Source organism: Corythoichthys intestinalis, chromosome 5 (genome assembly GCF_030265065.1).
Source record: "Corythoichthys intestinalis isolate RoL2023-P3 chromosome 5, ASM3026506v1, whole genome shotgun sequence".
NCBI classification, from domain to species: Eukaryota; Metazoa; Chordata; class Actinopteri; order Syngnathiformes; family Syngnathidae; genus Corythoichthys; species Corythoichthys intestinalis.
The window spans coordinates 25409198-25432302 of record NC_080399.1 but is presented as its reverse complement, the minus strand read 5'-3'; the positions used below and the strand labels follow the sequence as shown (position 1 = coordinate 25432302).

The following is a 23105-nucleotide window of genomic DNA, read 5'->3' as shown; positions in this document are numbered from 1 at the left end:
TCGGTGTAATCATTAAGGCTGATTTATGCTTCTGCACTGCAGTAACGGTGGATCTACGCCGTTAACGCAGACCCGATTTACGACCTTACGCCGTAGCCTGACATGCGCCTCCCAAAAATCCTGACTACGCGTCACGTCAATGTGTGGTGATGTGAACGTTAAAGGACTGCGATTGGTCTGCTCAGAACGTTGTTTCCGGTTCTGCAAAACAACAGCGGCATATTTAAACATTCCAACACCACCACAAACGTCTTCTGTGTCACCTACGCCTCATTATTTACAGTATATTAAAAAACATTTGTTGTTCAATATTGATTAGCTGCAGCTCCAAATGCAAGTGTTCTATCTCCGTTGCCACTGCTGTCTAAGACCGGAGTAAAACTAAAGGAATTCGACAAGAGTCCCCCAAAATCATACAAACAAAGACAAAGCCACACCCTTCTAGTGGCAGGGCTGTGAATTACAGAGCAACACGTTCCCTTGACGCAGAAAATCGAATGCTCAACGACCACGTAGGGTCTACGCTGTAAACGGAACACAGAAGCATAAATCCGGCCATAGGGATGTTCCGATCGCATATTTTTGCACCCATTGAGAATCTGCCGATGCCAAGTCCCAATCAGATACTGAAAAAAAAGTGTTTTTTTTTTTTTTAATTTGAATACATGTTACAGTACTGTACTCTTTATAGTACTTCCTCTTCTGCTTTTTCCAGAAGAGTTGTGGACTATAAAACGGCTATATTTTTGTTTCTTATGGCAATGCCATTGTATTTCTGCATTATTTCGTTACTTTTTAGCCCTTGAAAAATAAAAAATAATTTTTTTTTTTTTTAAATGATGAACCCGATCCTCTGAAAAATTGCACAATCGGCCCGATTTCCGATCACATTATCGGATCGGGGACATTGGTAGAGCTTGCCTGAGGTAGAAAAGTATTTTAAATTAACTCAAAAAATGCTCTATGATCCCTTTAAAAATGTTCTTTATCCTGCCTTTACAAACCTTACAAATTGAACTGTACGCCTGGATGGAAACATGTTTAAAAAGATTTTCTTTCCCTTACCTATGATGCCCAGCTGGATCATGAGGGCATCCAAATCCACAACTGAATTGTCTTCCTCATTTGCTGTGTTCTCATTTTCCTCCCCTTGAAGTTCACTCTTCTTGTCTTCTTTGTCTCGCTCACCTTCCTCGCTTACTTTCATTTCCTCCAAATTTTCCTTTGACTTTTCTTCATCTTTTTTGTCAATTTCTTCTTCACATCCACAACTTCTGACTCCAGTTCTCACTACATCCTCAAATGACCTCCCAGCTTCTGAGTCGCTGTCACTGGTCCGACAGGGGTCCTCCTGAGTTACATTCACCCCCTCCTCATTCTCTTCTTCCACTTCCTTCTGTAACTGCTGTTCTTCCGATGGTGCCTCCACCACAATGTCTATGTTGGCCGGAAAAGGAAAGACGGGATGTTTGCTGGAGAGCGATTTGGAGTGGGCCTCCTGGTCTTGATTAAGCAGAAACTCCATCAGCATCATGTTCTCCTTCTTCAGCTGCTCCCGTAGTGACCGTGGCACATCTGGGATCATCCAGGCCACCAGCATGCTGAGGAACATGGCGAGGTTCTAGGAGGAATCAAACGGTGTCGTTATTAGAATGTGCAGCAAGTCCTAGAACCCACATACCGGTGCACTTCCTGATTAGACCGCCTGGAGGGACAGTTCAAGAGCACACTCGCTTTGCTTTCTTCTGAAGGGAATACGTACCGTTCTCGCACACACCATATAATTGTTTACATTAGTCTCACACATTCATCTAACTATAGTTTAGCCAGACTTTACTCCATGCCCTTGGACACGGTAAAGTGAATCACCTTATCAGGGCTCATGAGGGGGAAATGAAAAAATGGTAACGTTTCTCGTAGGCACCGTCTGTTTGCATTACTCTAACACACGTAATATAATTAATCAGGGAATCGTATCATTTCTCATATTTACTGTAGGACTGCACTACTCTAACACACCTAATATGAAATAAATAGCACACCATAGTTTAATGAAAAGAAGTTGAATAGATACACAACGCCATCTTATCATAGAAGCCCAACGTCTGCGTCACGAGCATGATTGACGCAACTCTTGCAATCAGTTCTCCCGGCCACTGCAAGGACAAAGAGCAGGGCGCGCTGTCCTAAAACAAGTAGCGCCTCGCCCAGCCCGGATAACAAGCTGATAGCGGGCGCTTGGGACATCAAGACCAGCATCGGTCGCTGTGGCAACCACGTCCCATCGACGCATGAACCTAACCGCCCAAAACCGGCCACAGAGGGATGATCCCAGGACAACACCCTCGGCCCAGCCCACTCCACCGCAGACTTCAAAAAGACTGAACACTGAGATAACAAACGCTGTTCGCTGCTTGGAAACATTTTCTTAGTAGCCTTGGTTTGGATCCAGAATTGTCCCTCCGTCGTCTGTTTTTGCCTTGTTTTTTGACCATTGTCGACGGATAAATTGTCAACCTGCTTTCAGTGAGTCTTCTTCAAACTTTTGGAACATGGAGTCAGTACAAAGGGTTAACATAAGAGGTGAACGCGCGGAATATCAGCCCTCCCGGTTGACTCACGGAAGCGGTAAGCAGCGGAGCACCATTTCCGTTCGGCTGTCGCCGTTTCAGTGCGGCTTGGCCGGGGGGGCGAATTCCAACACTTCTTGGTGAGGACACTCACTAAAATGGCTACTCCCCAGTTATTTGTGGACATATCACAATGAAGTTGAATAGGTATATTCTTTAAAGATGTATACACATTGATCCTTGGCGCCCAATTTGTATTTTTTTGTCTGAGGGCTAGTAGGGGGCATGCACTCTCTTCTGTGTTATCATGTCTATGGGCTAATGATACTTTTAATTAAAATTGCTGTCTGACAGGAAGTTCATTTGATCTCGACTGTAGTTCAGTTCCAGTTTGAAAAGCAGCTGACAAAAAGTGAAATTTAAAATTTGATGAATGAGCAGGCTGGCTAGATAACCAAATATTTATATTTATGGATAGGCAATTGAAAACAAATAGTGGGCAAAAAGGGCAAAAAAAAAAATCACAGGGATGAAAAGATAGTAGTCGGGGGACGTAACAGAAAATAATGAAGAAACAGTTCGTTACCTGAAAGAATATTACAAAAACCAGTTTTGCAGCCAGAACAGACCAGTACTGTTTGGAGAAGGTGTAAGCATCCGGTGCCCATGGTGGATCCCTGTAGTCCTTATACCTAATGAACACAAAGTGATGGTATCAGGTTCATATTGCTACATCGTAGACACTTTGCTCTTATAAAGTGGTGCAGTCCCCTGAACTCAAGGATTAATGGGAGGACTATGCAACGTAAAGTATTAAAGTATTGGCACCTGCACATGGATACTGTCGTGTTGGGCGCAGTGCCCGGCGGGAAGTTGGTGACGTTAAAGTAGGACAGCGAGTGCTCTGTGTAGCCGTTCATGGTGCCGTTGCCGCTATAAATGTACTGGTACACTATGCGTGGCACAAACTCCGATGTGAAGGAAATCACAAATGCCTGTAAAGAGAAACCACCACGGATCAATACTAATGAACTGTAACACACGTTCCTGATTAGGGTGAGCACAGCCTAGAATGTCACCAAATAAGCAAAATGGCACATATCTAGAAATATTCGCAGCATTGATTTATACCACATTTTTATGCTACACTCACTCATATACATATCAGCTGTATGACCATTCTTAAATGAACCAAACATGCATGTTTAAGGAATATGGAAAGAAGTTGAATATCCAGAGGTAGCCGAGGTAAACACCGAGAGACATGCAAACTCAACAACTGTAAGGCAAACGTGGTCAGCATTATACATCAGCTCAACGTCAAGTTGATAATAATACAGTGGTACCTCAACATATGAAGTTAATTCGTTCCAGGGCCTTGTTTGTAAGTCAAAATGGTCGTATGTCGAGCAGGATTTTCCCATTAGAATACATTATAATTCCATTAATTCGTTCCACAGCCCGAAAACCTAGACTAAATTCTTAATAAATACTGCTTTTACTATTACAAATGGCAATTACACAAAGCAAAATAAATAAATTATAAATAAAAATCGAAATACTATTGTAATAAAAATAATTCCAGTCATAATGTAACAAATCAGGTTCTAATGTGGCGGACGTTTTCTGCGTGCCTGTACCTGAACGCACCGCTTGGCTGACATGACAGTAACGTAGAGAGTGAGGTATAGATTTTACTTTCTCTTGCAATGTTTTGTTTCTGGCATCAACTGCGGTCGGAGGAAGATGGTCAAGATCGACATTCTACGGCCGTATTGTCGATCCAGTTCACAGATGCGCACACCACGCTCACATTTTTCCATCATTTCCATCTTCATTTCAATGGTAAGCGTCACTTTTTTCCTTTTTCACCACCTGCACTAACCTTGGAACCAGTGTTTTCGCTCACATGAAAATCTGCCGTGCGTCCATCATCCAGGAAAACAAAGAAACTGGCGGTGTCATAAATCGCCGTCTCGAGCATGACGTCGGATGTAGAAACAAATGGCGAGTCAATTTTTACATCGGATGTCAAAAAGATCGCGTGTCGAAGCGATCGTACTGTATGTCGAGGTACCACTGTAATTAAATGTTACGTGCGTAGACTAAAAAAAAACCAATAACAACATAAATTCGCTCAGACCATCCATCTACAATATGCCCATTAGGTCTGGCAACACACTTAACACTTACATTGGTAATGACAGAAAACTTGCTGATTCCACAGAGAATGTTGTACCATATTCCTGGATGTGGCATGCACGAGAAAAGAAAAAAAAAGGGAGAAACAAGGAAAGACATTGTGCAAATGTGTAGGAACTTAAATACAGAAACACAAATGGAGAGACAGTAGAGAATTTTTTTTTTGATGAACTCATCCACTCATCCACATTGATAGTGATAATTGTCCAATCTGTCAATGGCTTTGGAGGAGTTACAAAGTTCCGAGAGAGTTACAGAGTGCTGTCTTGTGTATGTTTTCCATGTACCTATGTCTTTTAACCTCACAGCGTCCGGCCGCCGGATCTCAGTCACAAACTTGGCGGCGTCAAGGCGGATCTCGATGACGTTGTTGAGCAGAGCAAAGGCGGGCGCTAGCGGGAAGGACGCCACGAACAGTGATACAAAGCCATATTGAATGACTGTGGACAGAAATGCACTTTTTTTAGAACGGTGTCCCTTGGGAGTGATTGAATGTGCAAAAGAAAAACAACGCTCACTCATTTCCATGTATTCCGGGCTCACGCCCTCAAAGGGCTCCAAGGCAAAATCCTTGTGGAACTGCTGCTTGGATCGCTTCTCTTCGGCTTCGTCCATTTCGTCCTCGGTGCCTCTGTCCTTGCCTTTTTGCTCTTGTATGTTTCTGTACATCTTCTTCAACTTACTAGAAAGAGCACACAACAAGCACCCTTAACTATTTCTTGTGAGCTTTGACGTTCTCTCAGGAATCTAGGTTTACAGCGAGAGAACATACGGAATGAGAACCTCGAAAACATTGTTTTGAATAAGCTGTTTTCCGAGCATGATCATGCTGAGTTGGATGCACAGCTCGATGAGGCAGCCTGGAGGCGCACACTATAAAGGGGATAGCTGGTTGAAAAACCATGCCACAAAATGTAGAAGAAGCAGAATGAGCTGTGAGGCCCTACCTCCTCCATGCGATAGTCGCTAAAGACGTAAACGTAGTCCCCAGGTCGACCGGAAAACCTGAATGACAATAACGCAGATTTAAGAATATAGAGAAGCGAGGCTGATGAGAGTGACTCACAAAAAAAGACGCTCACCTGCCCTTGAAGAAGGCCACATAGAAAATAGGTGCAAAAGCGTTCATGGATTTGAGAAAGAAGGACTTAAAGATCAACCTCTCCTCAAACTCCTCCTGTGTCTTTGGGAGCTCTAATTGAACAAGAACACAAAAAAATATACCGAAAAGTCGGAAAAGGGACTTATTCACATATGGGGTGATATGAGATATGGCTGACTTGATTTAGGAGTTCTTCAATGTCGTTCGGTATCGGTTGCTGTTTTAAGATTTGAGCAGTGTATAGTGGCAGTGAACTCTTTGAGGAAGTGCTGCCTGAACAAGTGCAAATATAATACATGGGGGAAGTATTTTAAATGGTATTCAAAAAATGCATAATGTGTCTTTTTGAATTCGTTGAGACGTATACCCAGTGTTATCACGAACACGTTACTAAGTCGCTCATTGTTGTAATCTGATGACTTTCTTCCAGTAACGAGCAATCTAACACGTTCATTTTTCCAAACCTGTTATCTGATTAGTTAGTTTCCTTGGTGTCTGTGCAGTAAGATTTTGTTATTGCCTCATAATGTACAGTGGGGCAAATAAGTATTTAGTCGACCACGAATTGTGCAAGTTCTCCTACTTGAAAAGATTAGAGAGGCCTGTAATTGTCAACATGGGTAAACCTCAACCATGAGAGACAGAATGTGGACAAAAAAAACCCAAAAAATCACATTGTTTGATTTTTAAAGAATTTATTTCCAAATTAGAGTGGAAAATAAGTTTTGGTCACCTACAAACAAGCAAGATTTCTGGATGTCAAAGAGGTTTAATTTCTTCTAACGAGGTCTAACGAGGCTCCACTCATTACCTGTATTAATGGCACCTGTTTTAACTCATTATCGGTATAAAAGACACCTGTCCACAACTCAGTCAGTCGCACTCCAAACTCCACTATGGCCAAGCCCAAAGAGCTGTCGAAGGACACCAGAGACAAAATTGTAGACCTGCACCAGGCTGGGAAGACTGAATCTGCATTAGGTAAAACGCTTGGTGTAAAGAAATCAACTGTGGAAGCAATTAGTAGAAAATGGAAGACATACAAGACCAGTGATAATCTCCCTCGATCTGGGGCTCCATGCAAGATCTCACCTCGTGGCGTCAAAATGATGAAAAGAACGGTGAGCAAAAATCCCAGAACCACACGGGGGGACCTAGTGAATGACCGACAGAGAGCTGGGACCACAGTAACAAATACTACTATCAGTAACACAATGCGCAGCCAGGGACTCAAATCCTGCACTGCCAGACATGTCCCCCTGCTGAAGCCAGTACACATCCAGGCCCGTCTGCGGTTCGCTAGAGAGCATTTGGATGATCCAGAAGAGGACTGGGAAAATGTGTTATGGTCAGATGAAACCAAAATAGAACTTTTTGGTTGAAACACAGGTTCTCGTGTTTGGAGGAGAAAGAAAACTGAATTGCATCCAAAGAACACCATACCCACTCTGAAGCAGGGGGGTGGAAACATCATGCTTTGCGGCTGTTTTTTTTTTTTTTTGCAAAGGGACCAGGACGACTGATCTGTGTAAAGGAAAGAATGAATGGGGCCATGTATGGAGAGATTTTGAGTGAAAATCTCCCTTCATCAGCAAGGGCATTGAAGATGAGACGTGGCTGGGTCTTTCACCATGACAATGATCACAAACACACAGCCAGGGCAACAAAAGAGTGGCTTCGTAAGAAGCATTTCAAGGTCCTGGAGTGGCCTAGCCAGTCTCCAGATCTCAACCCCATAGAAAATCTGTGGAGGGAGTTGAAAGTCCGTGTTGCCCAACGACAGCCCCAAAACATCACTGCTCTAGAGGAGATCTGCATGGAGGAATGGGCCAAAATACGAGCAACGGTGTATGAAAAGCTTGTGAAGAGTTACAGAAAACGTTTGGCCTCCGTTATTGCCAACAAAGGGTATATAACAAAGTATTGAGATGAACTTTTGGTATTGACCAAATACTTATTTTCCACCATGATTTGCAAATAAATTCTTTAAAAATCAAACAATGTGATTTTCTGGTTGATTTTTTTCCCACATTCTGTCTCTCATGGTTGAGGTTTACCCATGTTGACAATTACAGGCCTCTCTAATATTTTCAAGTGGGAGAACTTGCACATTTAGTGGTTGACTAAATACTTATTTGCCCCACTGTATATATGATGAAGAATATTGTAGTCATGTGCGAAGAGCATTTCGAATAGAACATGTTAGAAAGGTTCCCACTACGCGTTCGTTTCCATGGTAACCCCTCAGTTACTCCCTGTTTTTGTCACACGCAAGTGTTTTGGGACAGAGAAAGACGTGAGGAGCACGGGTGCACATTCGAGCCGAGTGCAGCCAACTGTTGAGATGTGCGAGGGAATGTTGATCTGTGTGCGTCCAAAAATGAACTTGAGTATTTTCCCTTAATTCTATAGGGTTCCAGCGGTAGGTTGGAGCCTCTACATGCACGGCCATTTCGAGCTTTGCCATTGCAACGGTGGGTAGTCATCACGCCCGCTCGTCCTCGCCATGTTGGCAAGCATTGTTTACATCTTAATCGTGTTCGCCGTGTTGGCGAGCATTGTTTACATCTTATTCGTGTTCGTTTAGCATCTTTGGGATGTATTGTAAGTCCGATTGAGTGTAAAGTGCTTAGATGCAGCCACGTTTTGTGGCCAAATTGATCGCGTGTGTGTACAGCGTACTTCCAGGTTGTGCGCGCGCATTTGCACCCGCCCCCACCAGCGCCATGTATAAAGAGAGTTGCGACACTCTCTGATCTCGCCACAGGTGGTCACATGGTTCATGGAGGCGTGAGTAGTTCCAAGCACAAGCAGTGCTGTAATGGTTTCCTATGGAACTTACAGCGGTGATTGTGACATTTACGGGACAATGGATAAATTCACTTATCTAAGTACTTGTGTGATTATGTTTCAACAAATTCCTTGCAGTTTGTCAGTTATTTGTTAGTTTCAGGGACTCTGAAGTGGCTAAACTAGCGCGAGTCAAAGGTGGTTGAAATAATCTCCATCGACAAATTTAACCCCGCTAACTCGAAGAATAAGCCTTATGTGAAAAATTCTGATCTTCCCCTTTAAATTCAATTATCGTAAAGTCAATTACATGTGATGACATTTTTCTGTTGTCATTCTTATGTGGGAGGCAGCAAAGGGAGAAAAATTGGTAAGAAGTAACCGATAAATTACCTTTAAAGTAACTAAGTTACTTTGATAATAATCACTAAAGTAACTAGATTACTTTTTGAGGCGTGCTCAGTAATCAGTAATTAATAGGGGTGTAACGGTACACAAAAATCTCGGTTCAGTACATTTTGAGGTCACGGTTCGATTCATTTTCAGTACAGTAAGAAAACAAAATGCAAAATATAAATGTGCTAGTTGTTTATTACACACCTTTATGCTTTCAACAATAGGAACATTAGCCTATACAAAGCTAGAATTCTGCTCAAAAAGTAGCGGGTATTTAAAGATAATCCAACAACAATTTGCCTTCAGACCCCGAGTATTGGTCAGCTTTCTTTCTGAAAGAAGAAAAAAGAAGTCCTGTGCTAAAGAGAAAAGCAATCCCAATGACAAAGATTTTAACATGTATTTTACAAATGAAATGCCTCAAAGAATCTTTTTTTTTTTCTTATGAACAGTTTTAAAAAGCTTTATTGGTGGATTTTCTCAAGTTAAAACGCCACACAGAAATTAATAAATTTAATTGTGTAAGCAGGATCTGTGTATAATTCTTATTATTTAATTACAGGTGTTTTAGCTCATTTCAATTTATTTTATCTAAATGGGCTATTATTTATTTTATTATGTGTTTATATTTTACAAATGTGATGTCGTATTCATTTATATTGTATATTTTATGTTGTATAACTTTAGCTCCTACCTAGGTGAATATTAGTTCCTACTTGTTTTGTTGTGGTAGGAGGGTTTTGTATTAAACACGGGGCCGTGTTGGTTATTATATAGCAGAGAAGACAGCAGTAAATCAACAAAGACAAGTCAACTGTGTCCCGATCTACCACTCAAGAGATCTGATGGACTCAAAAAGTGGGTTATGATTGCATATTAGTGTGAAAAACGACCAGATCCACCGTATTTTTACACAAGTGACTTCCGGTCTGCCCGATCCTAGCTACCGGTAGTAGTATTGACGAGGGAGGGTCGCGTCTCGCGTCAAATAATAAACTCTGCCATTCTTTTCACGTGCGTAATGTTGAGCCGCTTCTAGGACGCGTCTAACACGCGGCCGCACTGCGACTAGTGTGCATTGGCTGATTGACTTTAACGCCCGCGTTTCACTGCGTTCTTGCGGCGGCCACGTTGTCGCGCCATAGACGTTTCTGGTTTATACTGTCCTTCAGTGTTGGTCCTCATTATAGTAGAGAAGACGGAGTAAATATAATCTACACAAAGAACTGAAACCCGATCGACTCACAGCCTTGAAAAGTCAGGGTTACATTACGTCAGAAACTCGTTTGGTACGCCACCGTTCCGAACCGAGCACCACGTACCGAAACGGTTCAATACAAATACATGTACCGTTACACCCTTAGTAATTAAATTACTTTTTCAATTAATCTGTGACAACACCGTCCATACCCAGCTCAGTTAGCCACACTGCAATGGCTCCGTAGACCTCTTCCAACACCAGCACCACCAGCATGTTGAGAATGATGCCCGTGGTGGTGACCGTCATTCTCACACTGGCTTTGGCCTCGTGATCAGGGTTCATGGACCACACGCTTAGCATGCATATCCGATACACGGCCACCCCAAACACGGCTGAAAACGTCACAAAAACCTGGACACATACACACATACTGTTTAGTGGAATTTTTTTAAGTGTAAATGCAGAAACACATAAATTTCACATTTCTCTGTACAGTGGTACTTTTACTTACGAATATCTATACATACAGAATTTTCAGGTTAAAACACGGCTCTACGGGAAAATATCACCTCTTGTTACAAAAGAAATTTCAGGATATGAAATGCAAAAATACAGTATGGCTGGTAGTCACAGCTCCCAGACTTTACTGAACATAACATACTTACCGTAATTTTCAACTATAAGCCGCTACTTTTTTTTTTTTTTTTTTTCATTTTGAATCCTGCAGTTTACAGCCCAGTGCGGCTTATTTGTTGATTTATTTGGGTTAATAGGTCACACTTTATTTGACAGCGGCGTCATAAGGCTGTCATAAGACTGTGATATGACACTATCATGGGCATCACTGAATGCTTATGACAGATTTCATTATGTGTCATCTGGCAAATTATGTCACTAACTTCATTCATGTCCAGCTTACATCTTTTGCATCCATTCAAAAATGAGATCATTTGCCGGATAACACTAAATGACATCTGTTATAAGCATTCATTAATACTCATGACAGTGTAATGTCATAATTACGATTGTTTAATGACAGTCTTATAGCGCCACTGTAAAATTAAGTGTTACCAAATACCATAACTAGCAGTTAATGAAACAACTGGAACAGTAACTGAAGAAATAATTAGCACAGGACATGAATTTTGATTGTTATTTACATCTGTGGCGCTGCAATGCATGCAAGGAGGCATGTTGGACAACAACAGTGTTGACTGCAGGTGGCAGCAGAGGTTGACTGTCTCCCCTAAGGGAGCAGTGATAGCCAAATTAAGCTTCTTGAAGCAATGAAGCTTTGCAGCAAATTGGTTCAAAGCTTCATGTTTGTTTATTTGGTTTTATGACAGTCGTATGATGCCGCTGTCAAATAAAGTATTACTGGGTTAATATCTTTTGGCGTAAATATCCCATAATACAGTGAAGAAAGCTGCGGCTTATAGTATAGGCTTATCAATGAACAAATGCCGTTTTTGTGCCAAATTCGGTGGGTGGCAGCTTATAGTCATGTGCGCCTTATAGTGCGAAAATTATGGTATAGCTGCTCTGCTATTCGCTATGTTCTTTATTCTTGTTTTTTTACATTATGCACAACTCAGATTTTAGGTTTAATATGCAATAATCTTATTGTAACATGTATTTGTTACATGTTTGATGTATTTTTATGCATTATAAAAGACTTGTGTCTGAATTTTGGGGTGCTTGGAACACGTTAGGGCATTTATATGGAAAACGCTTCTCTTCTTACCGTACTTACCTAGTTACGAAACCACTTCCAGAACCAATTAATTTCATCAGTAGAGGTATCAATGCACATTTACCACACTCTTAAGTCGTGTAGTGTATTTTCTTATTTTTTTCAGTGTGCAATATAAACTTTCTGGACAACACAACTTCAACATGTCAACATACTGTAACAAATATCCGTAGTTAGCGGTACTATGTGGAAATATTCGATTCATAAATAGTGATTCATGTTTACACCTGTCCTGTTCAGCTGCTTACCAAAGCGAATAGGAATCTGTGAGTCTTTATAGACTGAATCATTTTAATGTGCCATGTGGGAGTTTCACATACTTTCAATGTAGTTGTAAATATTGTTTCATTTATTAGGAGAAAGCAGCGGAAAGGAAGGAAGCGGACAGTAACAATTTGATCTACAGAGAAAATACAGGAAACAAAAAAAGAAGCGTACCAGTAGCAGTAGTGTGGAAACGTTGATGAGGTAACCTGGCATGTGATCCTCGATGTCTAGAGACTCTGGCTCAAGCTGCTCAATTAATAAAGAAACAAGAAAAACAAAATAAAAAGGTTTATATTGTTAGTTTCCAGTGCTATCTTTCTATATTAGTATGTCAGAAGCACTAATGTATATTTACTAGGGCTGTCAAAATTATCATGTTAACGGGCGGTAATTAATTTTTTAAATTAATCACTTTAAAATATTTGACGCAATTAACGCATATGCCCCGCTCAAACAGATTAAAATGACATTGCAGTGTAATGTCCGCTTGTTACTTGTTTTTTGGTGTTTGGCGCCCTCTGCTGGCGCTTGGGTGCGACTGATTTTATGGGTTAGTACCATGAGTGAGCATGGTGTAATTATTGACATCAACAATGGCGAGCTGCTAGTTTATTTTTTGATTGAAAATTTTACAAATTTTAATAAAATGAAAACATTAAGAGGGGTTTTAATATAATATTTCTAAAACTTGTACTAACATTTATCTTTTAAGAACTACAAGTCTTTCTATCCATGGATCGCTTTAAGAGAACGTTAATAATGTTAATGCCAACTTGTTGATTTATTGTTATAATGAACAAATACAGTACTTATGTACCGTATATTGAATGTACAGTATATATCCGTCTTGTGTCTTATCTTTCCATTCCAACAATAATTTACAGAAAAATATGGCATATTTTATAGATTGTTTGCATTGCGATTAATTACGATTAATTAATTTTTAAGCTGTAATTAACTTGATTAAAAATTTTAATCGTTTGACAGCCCTAATATTTACATAATCATTCTCAAATATTGTTGCTTTTGTCTTGGTTACACATACAGGCCAATCTAGTATAAACCATTTCCGCAACTGGTCTTAAAAGTATTGAGCAGTAGCCGCTTTACAAAAGCAGTATAACTATATTTTTTAGTAGCATTGTTATAACATCGCAGAAAGTATCATTATTAAAGTGACTGTATTTTGATGATCACTTAACACATCGCCTGCTAAGCCTGAAATCACAAGGTTAGTCAACAAACATCAACAGCTAACATCGCATTTGCTAGCAGCATGATTTTGACAGCAATAGACAAAAAATGTATGTGTGTGTGTGATATGAGTGAAGAGAATTGGCAGGAAGAGAAAGGGAAAATGACAGATGAAGTTTCAAGTATATATTAAGATTATGCCTGTAAAAATATTTACATATTTTTGCAGGAACTTTCTTTAGAAAATCAAATTGAGTTGAGCTATTTTGATATTCAACATGCTGGGGAAAAAAACAACTTTGTTAGAAGAAAATGAGGACCAACTCTTAACTATTTGTTTAGCACACACACTTCAGTTATGGTAATAACAAAGTGCTGTCACTGAATAAGTCCAAGACATCGATATTTACAGTCAGTGATAGTAAAAAACATGATTATTAAAACATTTTAGAATTGAGTATTCATTCACAGTACAGTATATAGTAGAATTCCAATTATTTGGTTTAATGTTGAGGGGGGCAGCACTTTAGTTCAGTTATTAGTGCAGTTTAGTAACCTCTGAAATGTTCTATTATCTGATTGGTGTGTTACAGCAAGTCAAGTTTAACTAGCTGAACATGTCTGTAGTGATCTGCACTCAATAAATCATTGGCTACCACTGACAGAGATGAACGTCAATCCATTTTAACTGGATGGGCTATTAGTAATTGATCAAATTTATTCATCAACCATTTGATGAGCATGTATTTTTATTCAAATGTTGACATAATATTAAATATTGTTTATGTAGTTTTGTATACTTATATTGTATTTTGTATAGTATTCATTGTTTATATAATAACATGGTAGTAGTATTAGTATTAACAGGTTGATTAAACCCCCACTGAAGGCGCAGATTTTAAATGTCAGCAATTTTGTGTTTCCAACATTCCCTCACTTGATTTTGTACACACAAATTGTGTTATGTTTTCCACCTGGTGTATGCTTGCCAGATAAACACAGCCTCTCTCCTGCCTTTGTCTCTTCATCAGTAATCTGAGCTAATCTCAGGCAGGTAAGCAGCTTTGGACTCAACCATTCACAGAAGGTAGAGGATGGTAGTTACTTACTCTATATGTTTTCATAAAGAAACAACAAAAATATACCACATGCAGCTACTGAATCAGAATGTAATTGTTCCACAAGACAAGATCATTTAAAAAATTTGCACAACAATATTTGTGGAGCTCAGTGCACAGGTAGCGCTGCGGAATAAATAAGATTAGGATAAGAATTAGGCTCCCAAGTGAGGTTTAAATCACCTTTGAGAAACAACCCCGCCTTCTCCCCTCCCACTTTATCAGCTACCCTCTCCAACGAATACCTGGTTGGAAAGCATCCGGTCTCTCTCTCCGTCCGCTCCGTCCTCACTTTGAGTCATCTGCAACACAGTCCGTTTTTGAGGTGAATTTACACGCCCACAAATATGATAAGCAGATGATACAGTACCTTCCTTTTCCACTTTTCTTTCATTTTGGCTTTCTTTTCCTGTAATGCTTCTTCATACTCGGGTCGCAGCTCTTCCTTCAATGTGTATTCACAGACAACATGAGGATGTCACTTTTTGGTCAGTGAGATAAATAAAACCTCAAACTAAACCTCTTACTAACTTCTCTAATTGGTATACAAAGTGCTAAATGCTAAAATGCTAAGTCACAGGAGAGCACAAGGGTAACATATTATTTTTCTAACTCATTGATTGCCATTGATGGCGACAGACTTCCAAACTATTTGAACTGGAGAGAAAAAAAAAAACTTATTTGGTATTATGAGAAGAAAAGAAAATCCCAGAAGGGTAGAGTGGTATGAAAAAGTATCTGAACCTCTTGGAATTTCTCGCATTTCTGCATAAAATCACCATCAAATGTGATCTGATCTTTGTCAAAATCACGCAGATGTAAAAACAGTGCCTGTTTTAACTAAAACCACCCAAACATTAATAGGTTTTCATATTTTAATGGGAATAGTATGCAAACAATGACAGAAGGGGGAAAAATAAGTAAGTGAACATTCATATTTATTATTCTGTGGCGCCCCTTTGGCAGCAATAACAGACGCTTCCTGGAGCTGCAGATCAGTCTGGCACAGCTATTACGACTAATCTTGGACCATTCATCTCTACAAAATTGCTGTAGTTCAGTCAGATGAGTAGTTCAGTCAACTGTCTGACAGATGGCCTCAAGTTTTCCTGCAAAACATCCTGATAAACCTTTGAATTCATTCCATTAATGATTGGAAGATGTCCAGGCCCTGACGCAGCAAAACAGCCCCAAATCATGATGCTCCCTCCACCATGCTTCACGGTGGGGATGAGGTGTTGATGTTGGTGAGCTGTTCCATTTTTCCTCCACACATGACGTTGTGTGTTAGTTCCAAACAATTCAACTTTAGTTTCATTAGTCCACAAAATATTTTGCCAAAATTTCAGTGGAGTGTCCAAGTGCCTTTTTGCGAACATTAAACGAGCAACAATGTTTTTTTAGACAGCAGTGCCTTCCTCCGTGGAGTCCTCCCATGAACACCATTCTTGGCCATAGTTTTACATATAGTTGATGTGTGCACAGAGATATTGGACCGTGCCAGTGATTTCTGTAGTTCTTTAGCAGACACTCCCAGGTTCTTTTTCACCTCTCTGAGTATTCTGCGCTGAACTCTTGGCGTCATCTTTGGTGGACGGCCACTCCTTGGGAGAGAAGATCCAGTGCTAAACTCTCTCCATTTGTAGACAACTTCTCTGACTGTCGATTGATGACCATCCAGACTTTTAGAGATGGTTTTGTATCCTTTCCCAAAAAAAATCAACAATCCTTGACCGCAGGTCTTCAGACAGCTCTTTTTACCGAGCCATGATGCACATCAGACAATGCTTCTCAACAAGACAATTTTAATCTGGTGTGTGTTTTATTGTGGGCAGGGAAGCTTTAAACCACTCATCAGTGATTTGGTACACATGTGACTTAAATTGTTTGGTAAAAATTGGTTTCAATTGCTCTTTAAGTCTCTTTAGGCAGAAGGTTCACTTACTTATTTTTCCCCCTTCTGTCACTGTTTGCATGTTATACTCATGCAAACTCATGCAATGTGGGATGGCGTGGCTCAGTGGTAGAGTAGTTGTCACCCCAACCTAGAGGTTGTGGGTTCAATTCTCCTGCCCTGATGAAATCGCCTAAGTATCCTTGAGCAAGATACTGAACCCCACATTGCTCCTGGTGCTGCGTCACCAGTAGGTAGATGGCAATGTAGTGTAAAGCGCCTTGAAAGGTGGAAAAGCGCTATACAAGTTTACCACCATATACTCATTAAAATACGAAAAATTATAAATGTTAGAAATATGAAATATAAATGTTTAGTTAAAGCAGACACTGTTTTTTCATCTGTGTGATTTTGACAAAGCTCATATCACATTTGATGGTGATGTGAGAAATGGGAGAAATTCCAAAAGGTTCAGATACTTTTTCATACCACTGTATAAAAAGAAAGCAAACTTGTTTCCATAACTGCAAAAGTGATTAAAGCAACACTAGGAAGGGGGGTGGGGGTCACACCAGCGAGTGAAAGCCAGGCCAATGTTTATTCTGTATATCCTAGTAGCCTGACTTTTTTCCCTTCTCAGACCAACTTTTTGTCTCTTTTGTCGCTCTGCCAACTTTGCAGAATTCGCGTGAAAGCGTTCATATCGACTTCCGTCTTTATAATGAATGGGGAAAGGGGGAGTTGACGTACGCTGTAAAGCATTCAGCACATTTGTGGGGTTTTTTGTGTGTGGCAAGGTTCCTGCCACCCTCGTCAAACAATTAGTGCCGGTGAAGGCGATACAGACCCCCTCAAGATATAAAAGCGGTGTGATTCAGCTAGTTGTCAGTCGAGATATTTTCACAAATGTTATAAAGGTTGAAAAGTTAGTGTTGCTTTATCATCAGAAAATTTGGGGGAAAATCTGACACTTTAATTTAAATCCTTATGTGCCACACTGGGCTTCTTGTAGATGCGTCAAACATCTACTAAAATATGCTTACCTGGACTCGCTCCTTCAGTCAGCAAATGTAAAGGACACACAAGCATGCATAAGACAAATGACTAATGTTAAGAGTCAAGTGAGTATTTACGGACATCCTTTCAGGCACATTTGCCCCCATTTAAGAAGGGATCAATCCAATTATGACTGTTAACCAGGTAAAGAGAGTCACGCTTGTTCACGTGTGCGCATATTTACGTCTGCATGTGTAGGTGTGTGTGGACGATAACACCCCAATTGACCCGGGAGCCCAAGAGGTTTAACCCTCTCACCTCGACTGCTTCAGGATTAGACATTTCAATTACAGTATGTAAAGGATTTGGAGGCAAGAAGCTGCAAAATGGTGATATAAAAAAATGTAAAGAAAAAAAACAAGTTGCTGCATGGGCCTGTCACACAATGTACCTCCTCGTCCTCCAAGCTGGTCAGGTCCCAGGTGTGTTTCAAACACATCTGTCGCCTTTTCCAATGCTCCAGAAAACAAGCAGCTAGAGGATGACACACACAAATGTGCTATGACCAAATAGGATTGGACGTGCTAAAAATAGGACATTTGCAAACATCTTTTTTAGATATTGCCTCATTGTTGTTTGTTGGGTTTTGTTTGAGCATTATGCCCTGCTAAAAATAAAAAACTTTTCCAAATATTCTCTTAACATGTAAAAACATTTGATTAATCAGTGAAATAATTAGTTATTAAAAATACCTTCTTCTAATTCACTTAATTTCACTCATCTATCTTCTACATCTTAGTCAAGATGTTCAATCATCTACACAAGATCAATTTAAAATTGAACAACATTTGACCAAAAAAAGATCCAATTGCTCAGGTTAAATTGAATCACTGAATCCACACTTCACAACTGCCTGAGTGAAATTAAATCTTCAACAGTAACAAATCGGACATAATCATCATCAACCCTGCAGCTCATATCAAAGACTGTCAATTTTCCCTCACCATCAACAATTGCACCCTGCCTCTCTCAACACATTCCCGCAACCTAGATATCATTTTCGACAATAAACTAAGATTCAACCAGCACGTCAACAACATCACCAGAACTGCCTTCTTCCACCTCAAGAACATAGCCCAGCCCGTCTTCGCCCTTCCCTCACTTTGCTGCTGAAACCCTCATCCATGCCTTCATCACCTCCAGACTTGACTACTGTAACAGCATTCTTTTCAGTACTTCATCCCGACTCATCAATAAACTACAATATACCCAAAACTCCGCTGCACGCCTTCTCACCCGGACCCCCTATAGACCCTACCCACGTGACGTCACAACTCCGCTCTCCTGAATGGTACCGCCCAATTGTCCGTCAAAACATAGTGTTAACCTGTTACGGCTACGTACATTCCTCCTATTTACGGCGTGTTTTTCTGCTCCTTAACATTAATAATCAAAATGGTGAAGGTGTGTGTGGCTGTTGGTTGCACTAACAGAGAAGATGGAAGGAGAGACTTGAAGTTTTACCGTATTCCGAGGGATCCAAAGAGGAGAGCGAAATGGACGGCTGCAATGCGACGTGAAAACTGGGCACCAAAAAAATCACCACAGACTATGTAGTAGTCATTTTATATCTGGTAAGATGCATTTAAGATATACTTAGAGGGTTTTGGGCTGACAAATAACCACAATTAAGATCATTGCTAGGCTAATTGCCGACAACATATACGTATGTATGTAGTGAGAGTGCTATCGCTAAACCATATAAACATTAAAAGCCTTAACTCCATTGACAAACGACATGAAATACATTAGACTTGACAGTGGATGTTAGCAATAACAAAAGATTTTGAATTGAAAATTTCGTAACTCACCTTTCCAAGCACAAGATAGATTCCTGCCGAATTTTCGTGGACGAGGACCTGTTTCACCCAACCAGCAACGAAGTATTTATAAGCCTCCAAGCTCTTGAAGTTTTTCAAATTTTCGTGAGAATAGGCTGATTTTGTGTGGACAAGATAATTGTAAATATCAGCGTAGCAGATGTCAGGCAGACAGGGCGAAGACAGTGGGTCGAAAAACATCGATTTAGGCATCAAATATGGATCTGGCGACTGTATAGAACGCAGCTTTTCCTCATAACGCCTTTTATGCAACACATCCAGTGAGTTTACGGCATCAGAAAGCACCGGGTCTTCCATGAAATGCATTTTAAATTCCTCGATCAATTGAAACCAATGCTAATACAGAGACAAAATGACGGACAAGTGGGCGGAACCATACAGCGAGCACGTGGTTTTGTGACGTCGGTGGGTAGGGTCTATAGGAACCACATTACCCTGTCCTCCATAAACTTAACTGGCTTCCTATTTCATGCAGGATTCAGTTCAAAATCATCCTTCTCACTTACAAAGCACTCAATAAATTGGCCCCTCCGTACCTCACAGACCTACTTTGTCCCCACACCCCCTCCCGCCATCTCCGTTCTTCTATTGGAAACATCTTCGCACCGCCCCTACAAAGAACACACCGAACCTGGGGGGACAGAGCCTTCTCCATTGCTGCCCCCTCCCTTTGGAACTCACTCCCTAAACTCATCCGTACCTGTTCAGACCTTCCCACATTCAAAAAACTGTTAAAAACTCACCTTTTTAAACTAGCTTTTAACTTATAATTATTTTCTTTATTGTTTTGTTCTGTTCACTTTGTTTGCGTTTTTTGTTTTAACTGTAAAGTCTCTTCGAGCATTGGTAAAAGCGCTCTACAAATAAAATGTATTATCATTATTATTATTATTAAATTAATTCCTAGCCACACTTTTTCAGTCTTAAATCACAAATCCAAATCCTAATATGTGGTGTACAATAAAAAACGCTCAGATTGAATTAGCCAAAATGTATATGATTGGTAGCTACCCCATAGAGACATGAAGATGGCAAAAAGAACTGTAGCTCCGTTGTCAAACAAGTAGGATGCTTTGGCCAACGAGCACACCGTACTCAGCCGCCAGTAGTCGCACACTCCATCGCAAAGTGGACACATGGTGATGTTGAGGTTGTCGTTGCACGTCTCCTGACTACAAAAACAAACAAAGTGGCTAAGTATTACTGGACATTATTTAACGCACTCAAAAAGATTTTGCATATCTGCCTACCTTGGCACGTTGGTGTCCACAGTGAAGATTCCATAAAGAAAGACGATGATACCCAGTACGGATGGAGGGATGAGGAGCTGAGTGTAGACACCCAGCCAGGCGAAGTACAAGCCAATCTGCTCTCCAAAGTACTTCCTGTCCACATTATGGAAAATGCACAACATTACATATGTATGTACTAGGGCTGTCAAAATTATCGCGTTAACGGGCGGTAATTTTTTTTTAATTAATCACATTAAAATATTTGACGCAATTAAAGCACATGCCTCGCTCAAACAGATTAAAATGACAGTAGTGTCATGTCCACTTGTTACTTGTGTTTTTTGGTATTTTGTCGCCCTCTGCTGGCACTTGGGTGCGACTGATTTTATGGGTTTCAGCACCTGAGCATTGTGTAATTATTGACATCAACAATGGCGAGCTACTAGTTTATTTTTTGATTGAAAATTTTACAAATTCTATTAAAACCAAAACATTAAGAAGGGTTTTAATATAAAATTTCTGTAACTTGTACTAACATTTATCTTTTAAGAACTACAAGTCTTTCTATCCATGGATCGCTTTAACAGAATATTAATGTTAATGCCATCTTGTTGATTTATTGTTATAATAAACAAATACAGTACTTATGTACAGTATGTTGAATGGATATATCCGTCTTGTGTCTTATCTTTCCATTCCAACAATAATTTACAAAAAAATATGGCATATTTTAGAGATGGTTTGAATTGCGAATAATTACGATTAATTAATTTTCAAGCTGTGATTAAATTGATTAAAAATTTTAATCGTTCGACAGCCCTAGTACGTACACATATTAACATGTTTTGTAGTTTCAGTACATTAAGTAGCACAAAAATGGATGGATGCATATACTGGAATAATATAGCTTGACACCAGCTTCCTCCCTGTACGTCCGGTCTCAGAGTTTGGTCCGCATTGCTGGCAGTAAGTCGGATTCGTATCCAGTGAGGGTTGGACTAAGCCAAGGTTACTCTTTGTCCCCGATTCTGTTCATAACTTTTATGGACAGAATTTCTAGGCGCAGCCAAAGCGTTGAGGGTGTCTGGTTTGGTGGCCTCAATATTGCATCTCTGCTTTTTGCAGATGATGTGGTGCTGTTGACTTCATCAAGCCGTGACCTCCAACTCTCACTGGAGCGGTTTGCAGCCGAGTGTGAAGCAGATGAGATGAAGATCAGCACCTCCAAATCCGAGACCATGGTCCACAGTCGGAAAAGGGTGGCGTGCCCTCTCTTGTTTGGGGATGAGATCGTGCCCCAAGTGGAGGAGTTTAAGTATCTTGGGGTCTTGTTCATGAGTGAGGGTAGGAGGGAGCGGGAGATTGACAGGCGGATCGGTGCAGCGTCTGCAGTGATGCGGACTCTGCACCGGTCCGTAGTGGAGAAGAAGGAGCTGAGCCAAAAGGCGAAGCTCTTGATTAACTAGTCGATCTACGTTCCTACCGTCACCTACGGTCACGAACTGTGGGTCATGATCAAAAGAACAAGATCGCGCATACAAGCGGCCAAAATGAGTTTCCTTCGCAAGGTGTCCGGGCTCTCCTTTAGAGATAGGGTGTTAAGCTCGGTCATCCGGGAGGGACTCAGTGTCGAGCCTCTACTCCTCCGCGGTGAGAGAAGCCAATTGAGGTGGCTCGGGCATCTGATTCTGATGCCTCCTGGACGCCTCCATGGAGAGCTGTTCCGGGCATCCCACCAGCGGGAGGCCCCAGGGAGGACCCAGACACGCTGGAGAGACTATGTCTCTCGACTGGCCTTGGGAACGCCTTGGGATCCCGCCAGAGGAGCAGGTTGAATTGGCTGGGGAGAGGGAAGTCTGGGCTTCCCTGCTAAAGCTGCTGCCCCCGCAACCAGACCCCGGATTTAACGGTAGATGATGGATGGATGGATGGATGGATGGATGGATGGATGGATGGATGGATGGATGGATGGATGGATGGATGGATGGATGGATGGATGGATGGATGGACCAGCTTCTTACCATTATCCCATACTACCCCCAAAAACAAGTCCTTTGAGGACTGTAGTGTGAATGAATGCAAGTTGTTTTAAATGTGACCTGTGATTGACTGTTTCAAGTCCATGGTTTCCTCCACCTCTGACCAAGTTAGAGGGGATTTAGTCCAGCTCATCCGCTACACTAATGAGGGCGAGCTCTATAGAAAAGGGGATGGGTGGATACAGTTTAAAAGCAACCTGATCAGGTCCACAGGCTGGTATTTGTGCATGACTCCATAGTTTGCCCATTCTTCATGGAGGACCTGAGCGACAACAAAGAAGGTCACCACAAATACATGTATTTGCAATGACTTCCATTCACTGACCAAAGAAAACAGGACACACCTGTCTGTCATTACGCTGTTCTTTACATCCTCTCCTGGAAAATGGACCCTGAATTTTCCAAATAAGTATTTAGGTTCAATAATTCCTTTGAAAAATCTACAGACAT

The 23105-nt window shown here is 40.8% G+C and overlaps 1 protein-coding gene across 2 annotated transcripts in view; it reads right to left on the bottom strand.

Moving 5' to 3' along the window:
• The window catches only part of ano2a (anoctamin 2a), a 66049-nt gene that overhangs the window by 6366 nt on the left and 36578 nt on the right, over nt 1-23105 (bottom strand). Inside the window, exons 9-27 of one of the 2 annotated variants that reach the window (XM_057836755.1) lie at nt 23000-23047; nt 22853-22917; nt 20635-20769; nt 20396-20556; nt 17935-18017; nt 17531-17542; nt 14964-15038; nt 14839-14895; nt 12453-12527; nt 10471-10672; nt 5855-5966; nt 5720-5777; nt 5545-5645; nt 5291-5454; nt 5060-5212; nt 4764-4816; nt 3399-3565; nt 3157-3262; nt 1066-1621 (exon numbers count right to left, since the gene is read on the bottom strand). In XM_057836755.1, the coding sequence (XP_057692738.1) occupies nt 1066-1621; nt 3157-3262; nt 3399-3565; nt 4764-4816; nt 5060-5212; nt 5291-5454; nt 5545-5645; nt 5720-5777; nt 5855-5966; nt 10471-10672; nt 12453-12527; nt 14839-14895; nt 14964-15038; nt 17531-17542; nt 17935-18017; nt 20396-20556; nt 20635-20769; nt 22853-22917; nt 23000-23047 (2383 nt within the window). The remainder of the gene's footprint in view (nt 1-1065; nt 1622-3156; nt 3263-3398; nt 3566-4763; nt 4817-5059; nt 5213-5290; nt 5455-5544; nt 5646-5719; nt 5778-5854; nt 5967-10470; nt 10673-12452; nt 12528-14838; nt 14896-14963; nt 15039-17530; nt 17543-17934; nt 18018-20395; nt 20557-20634; nt 20770-22852; nt 22918-22999; nt 23048-23105) is intronic. The other variant, XM_057836756.1, reaches the window with a different exon arrangement.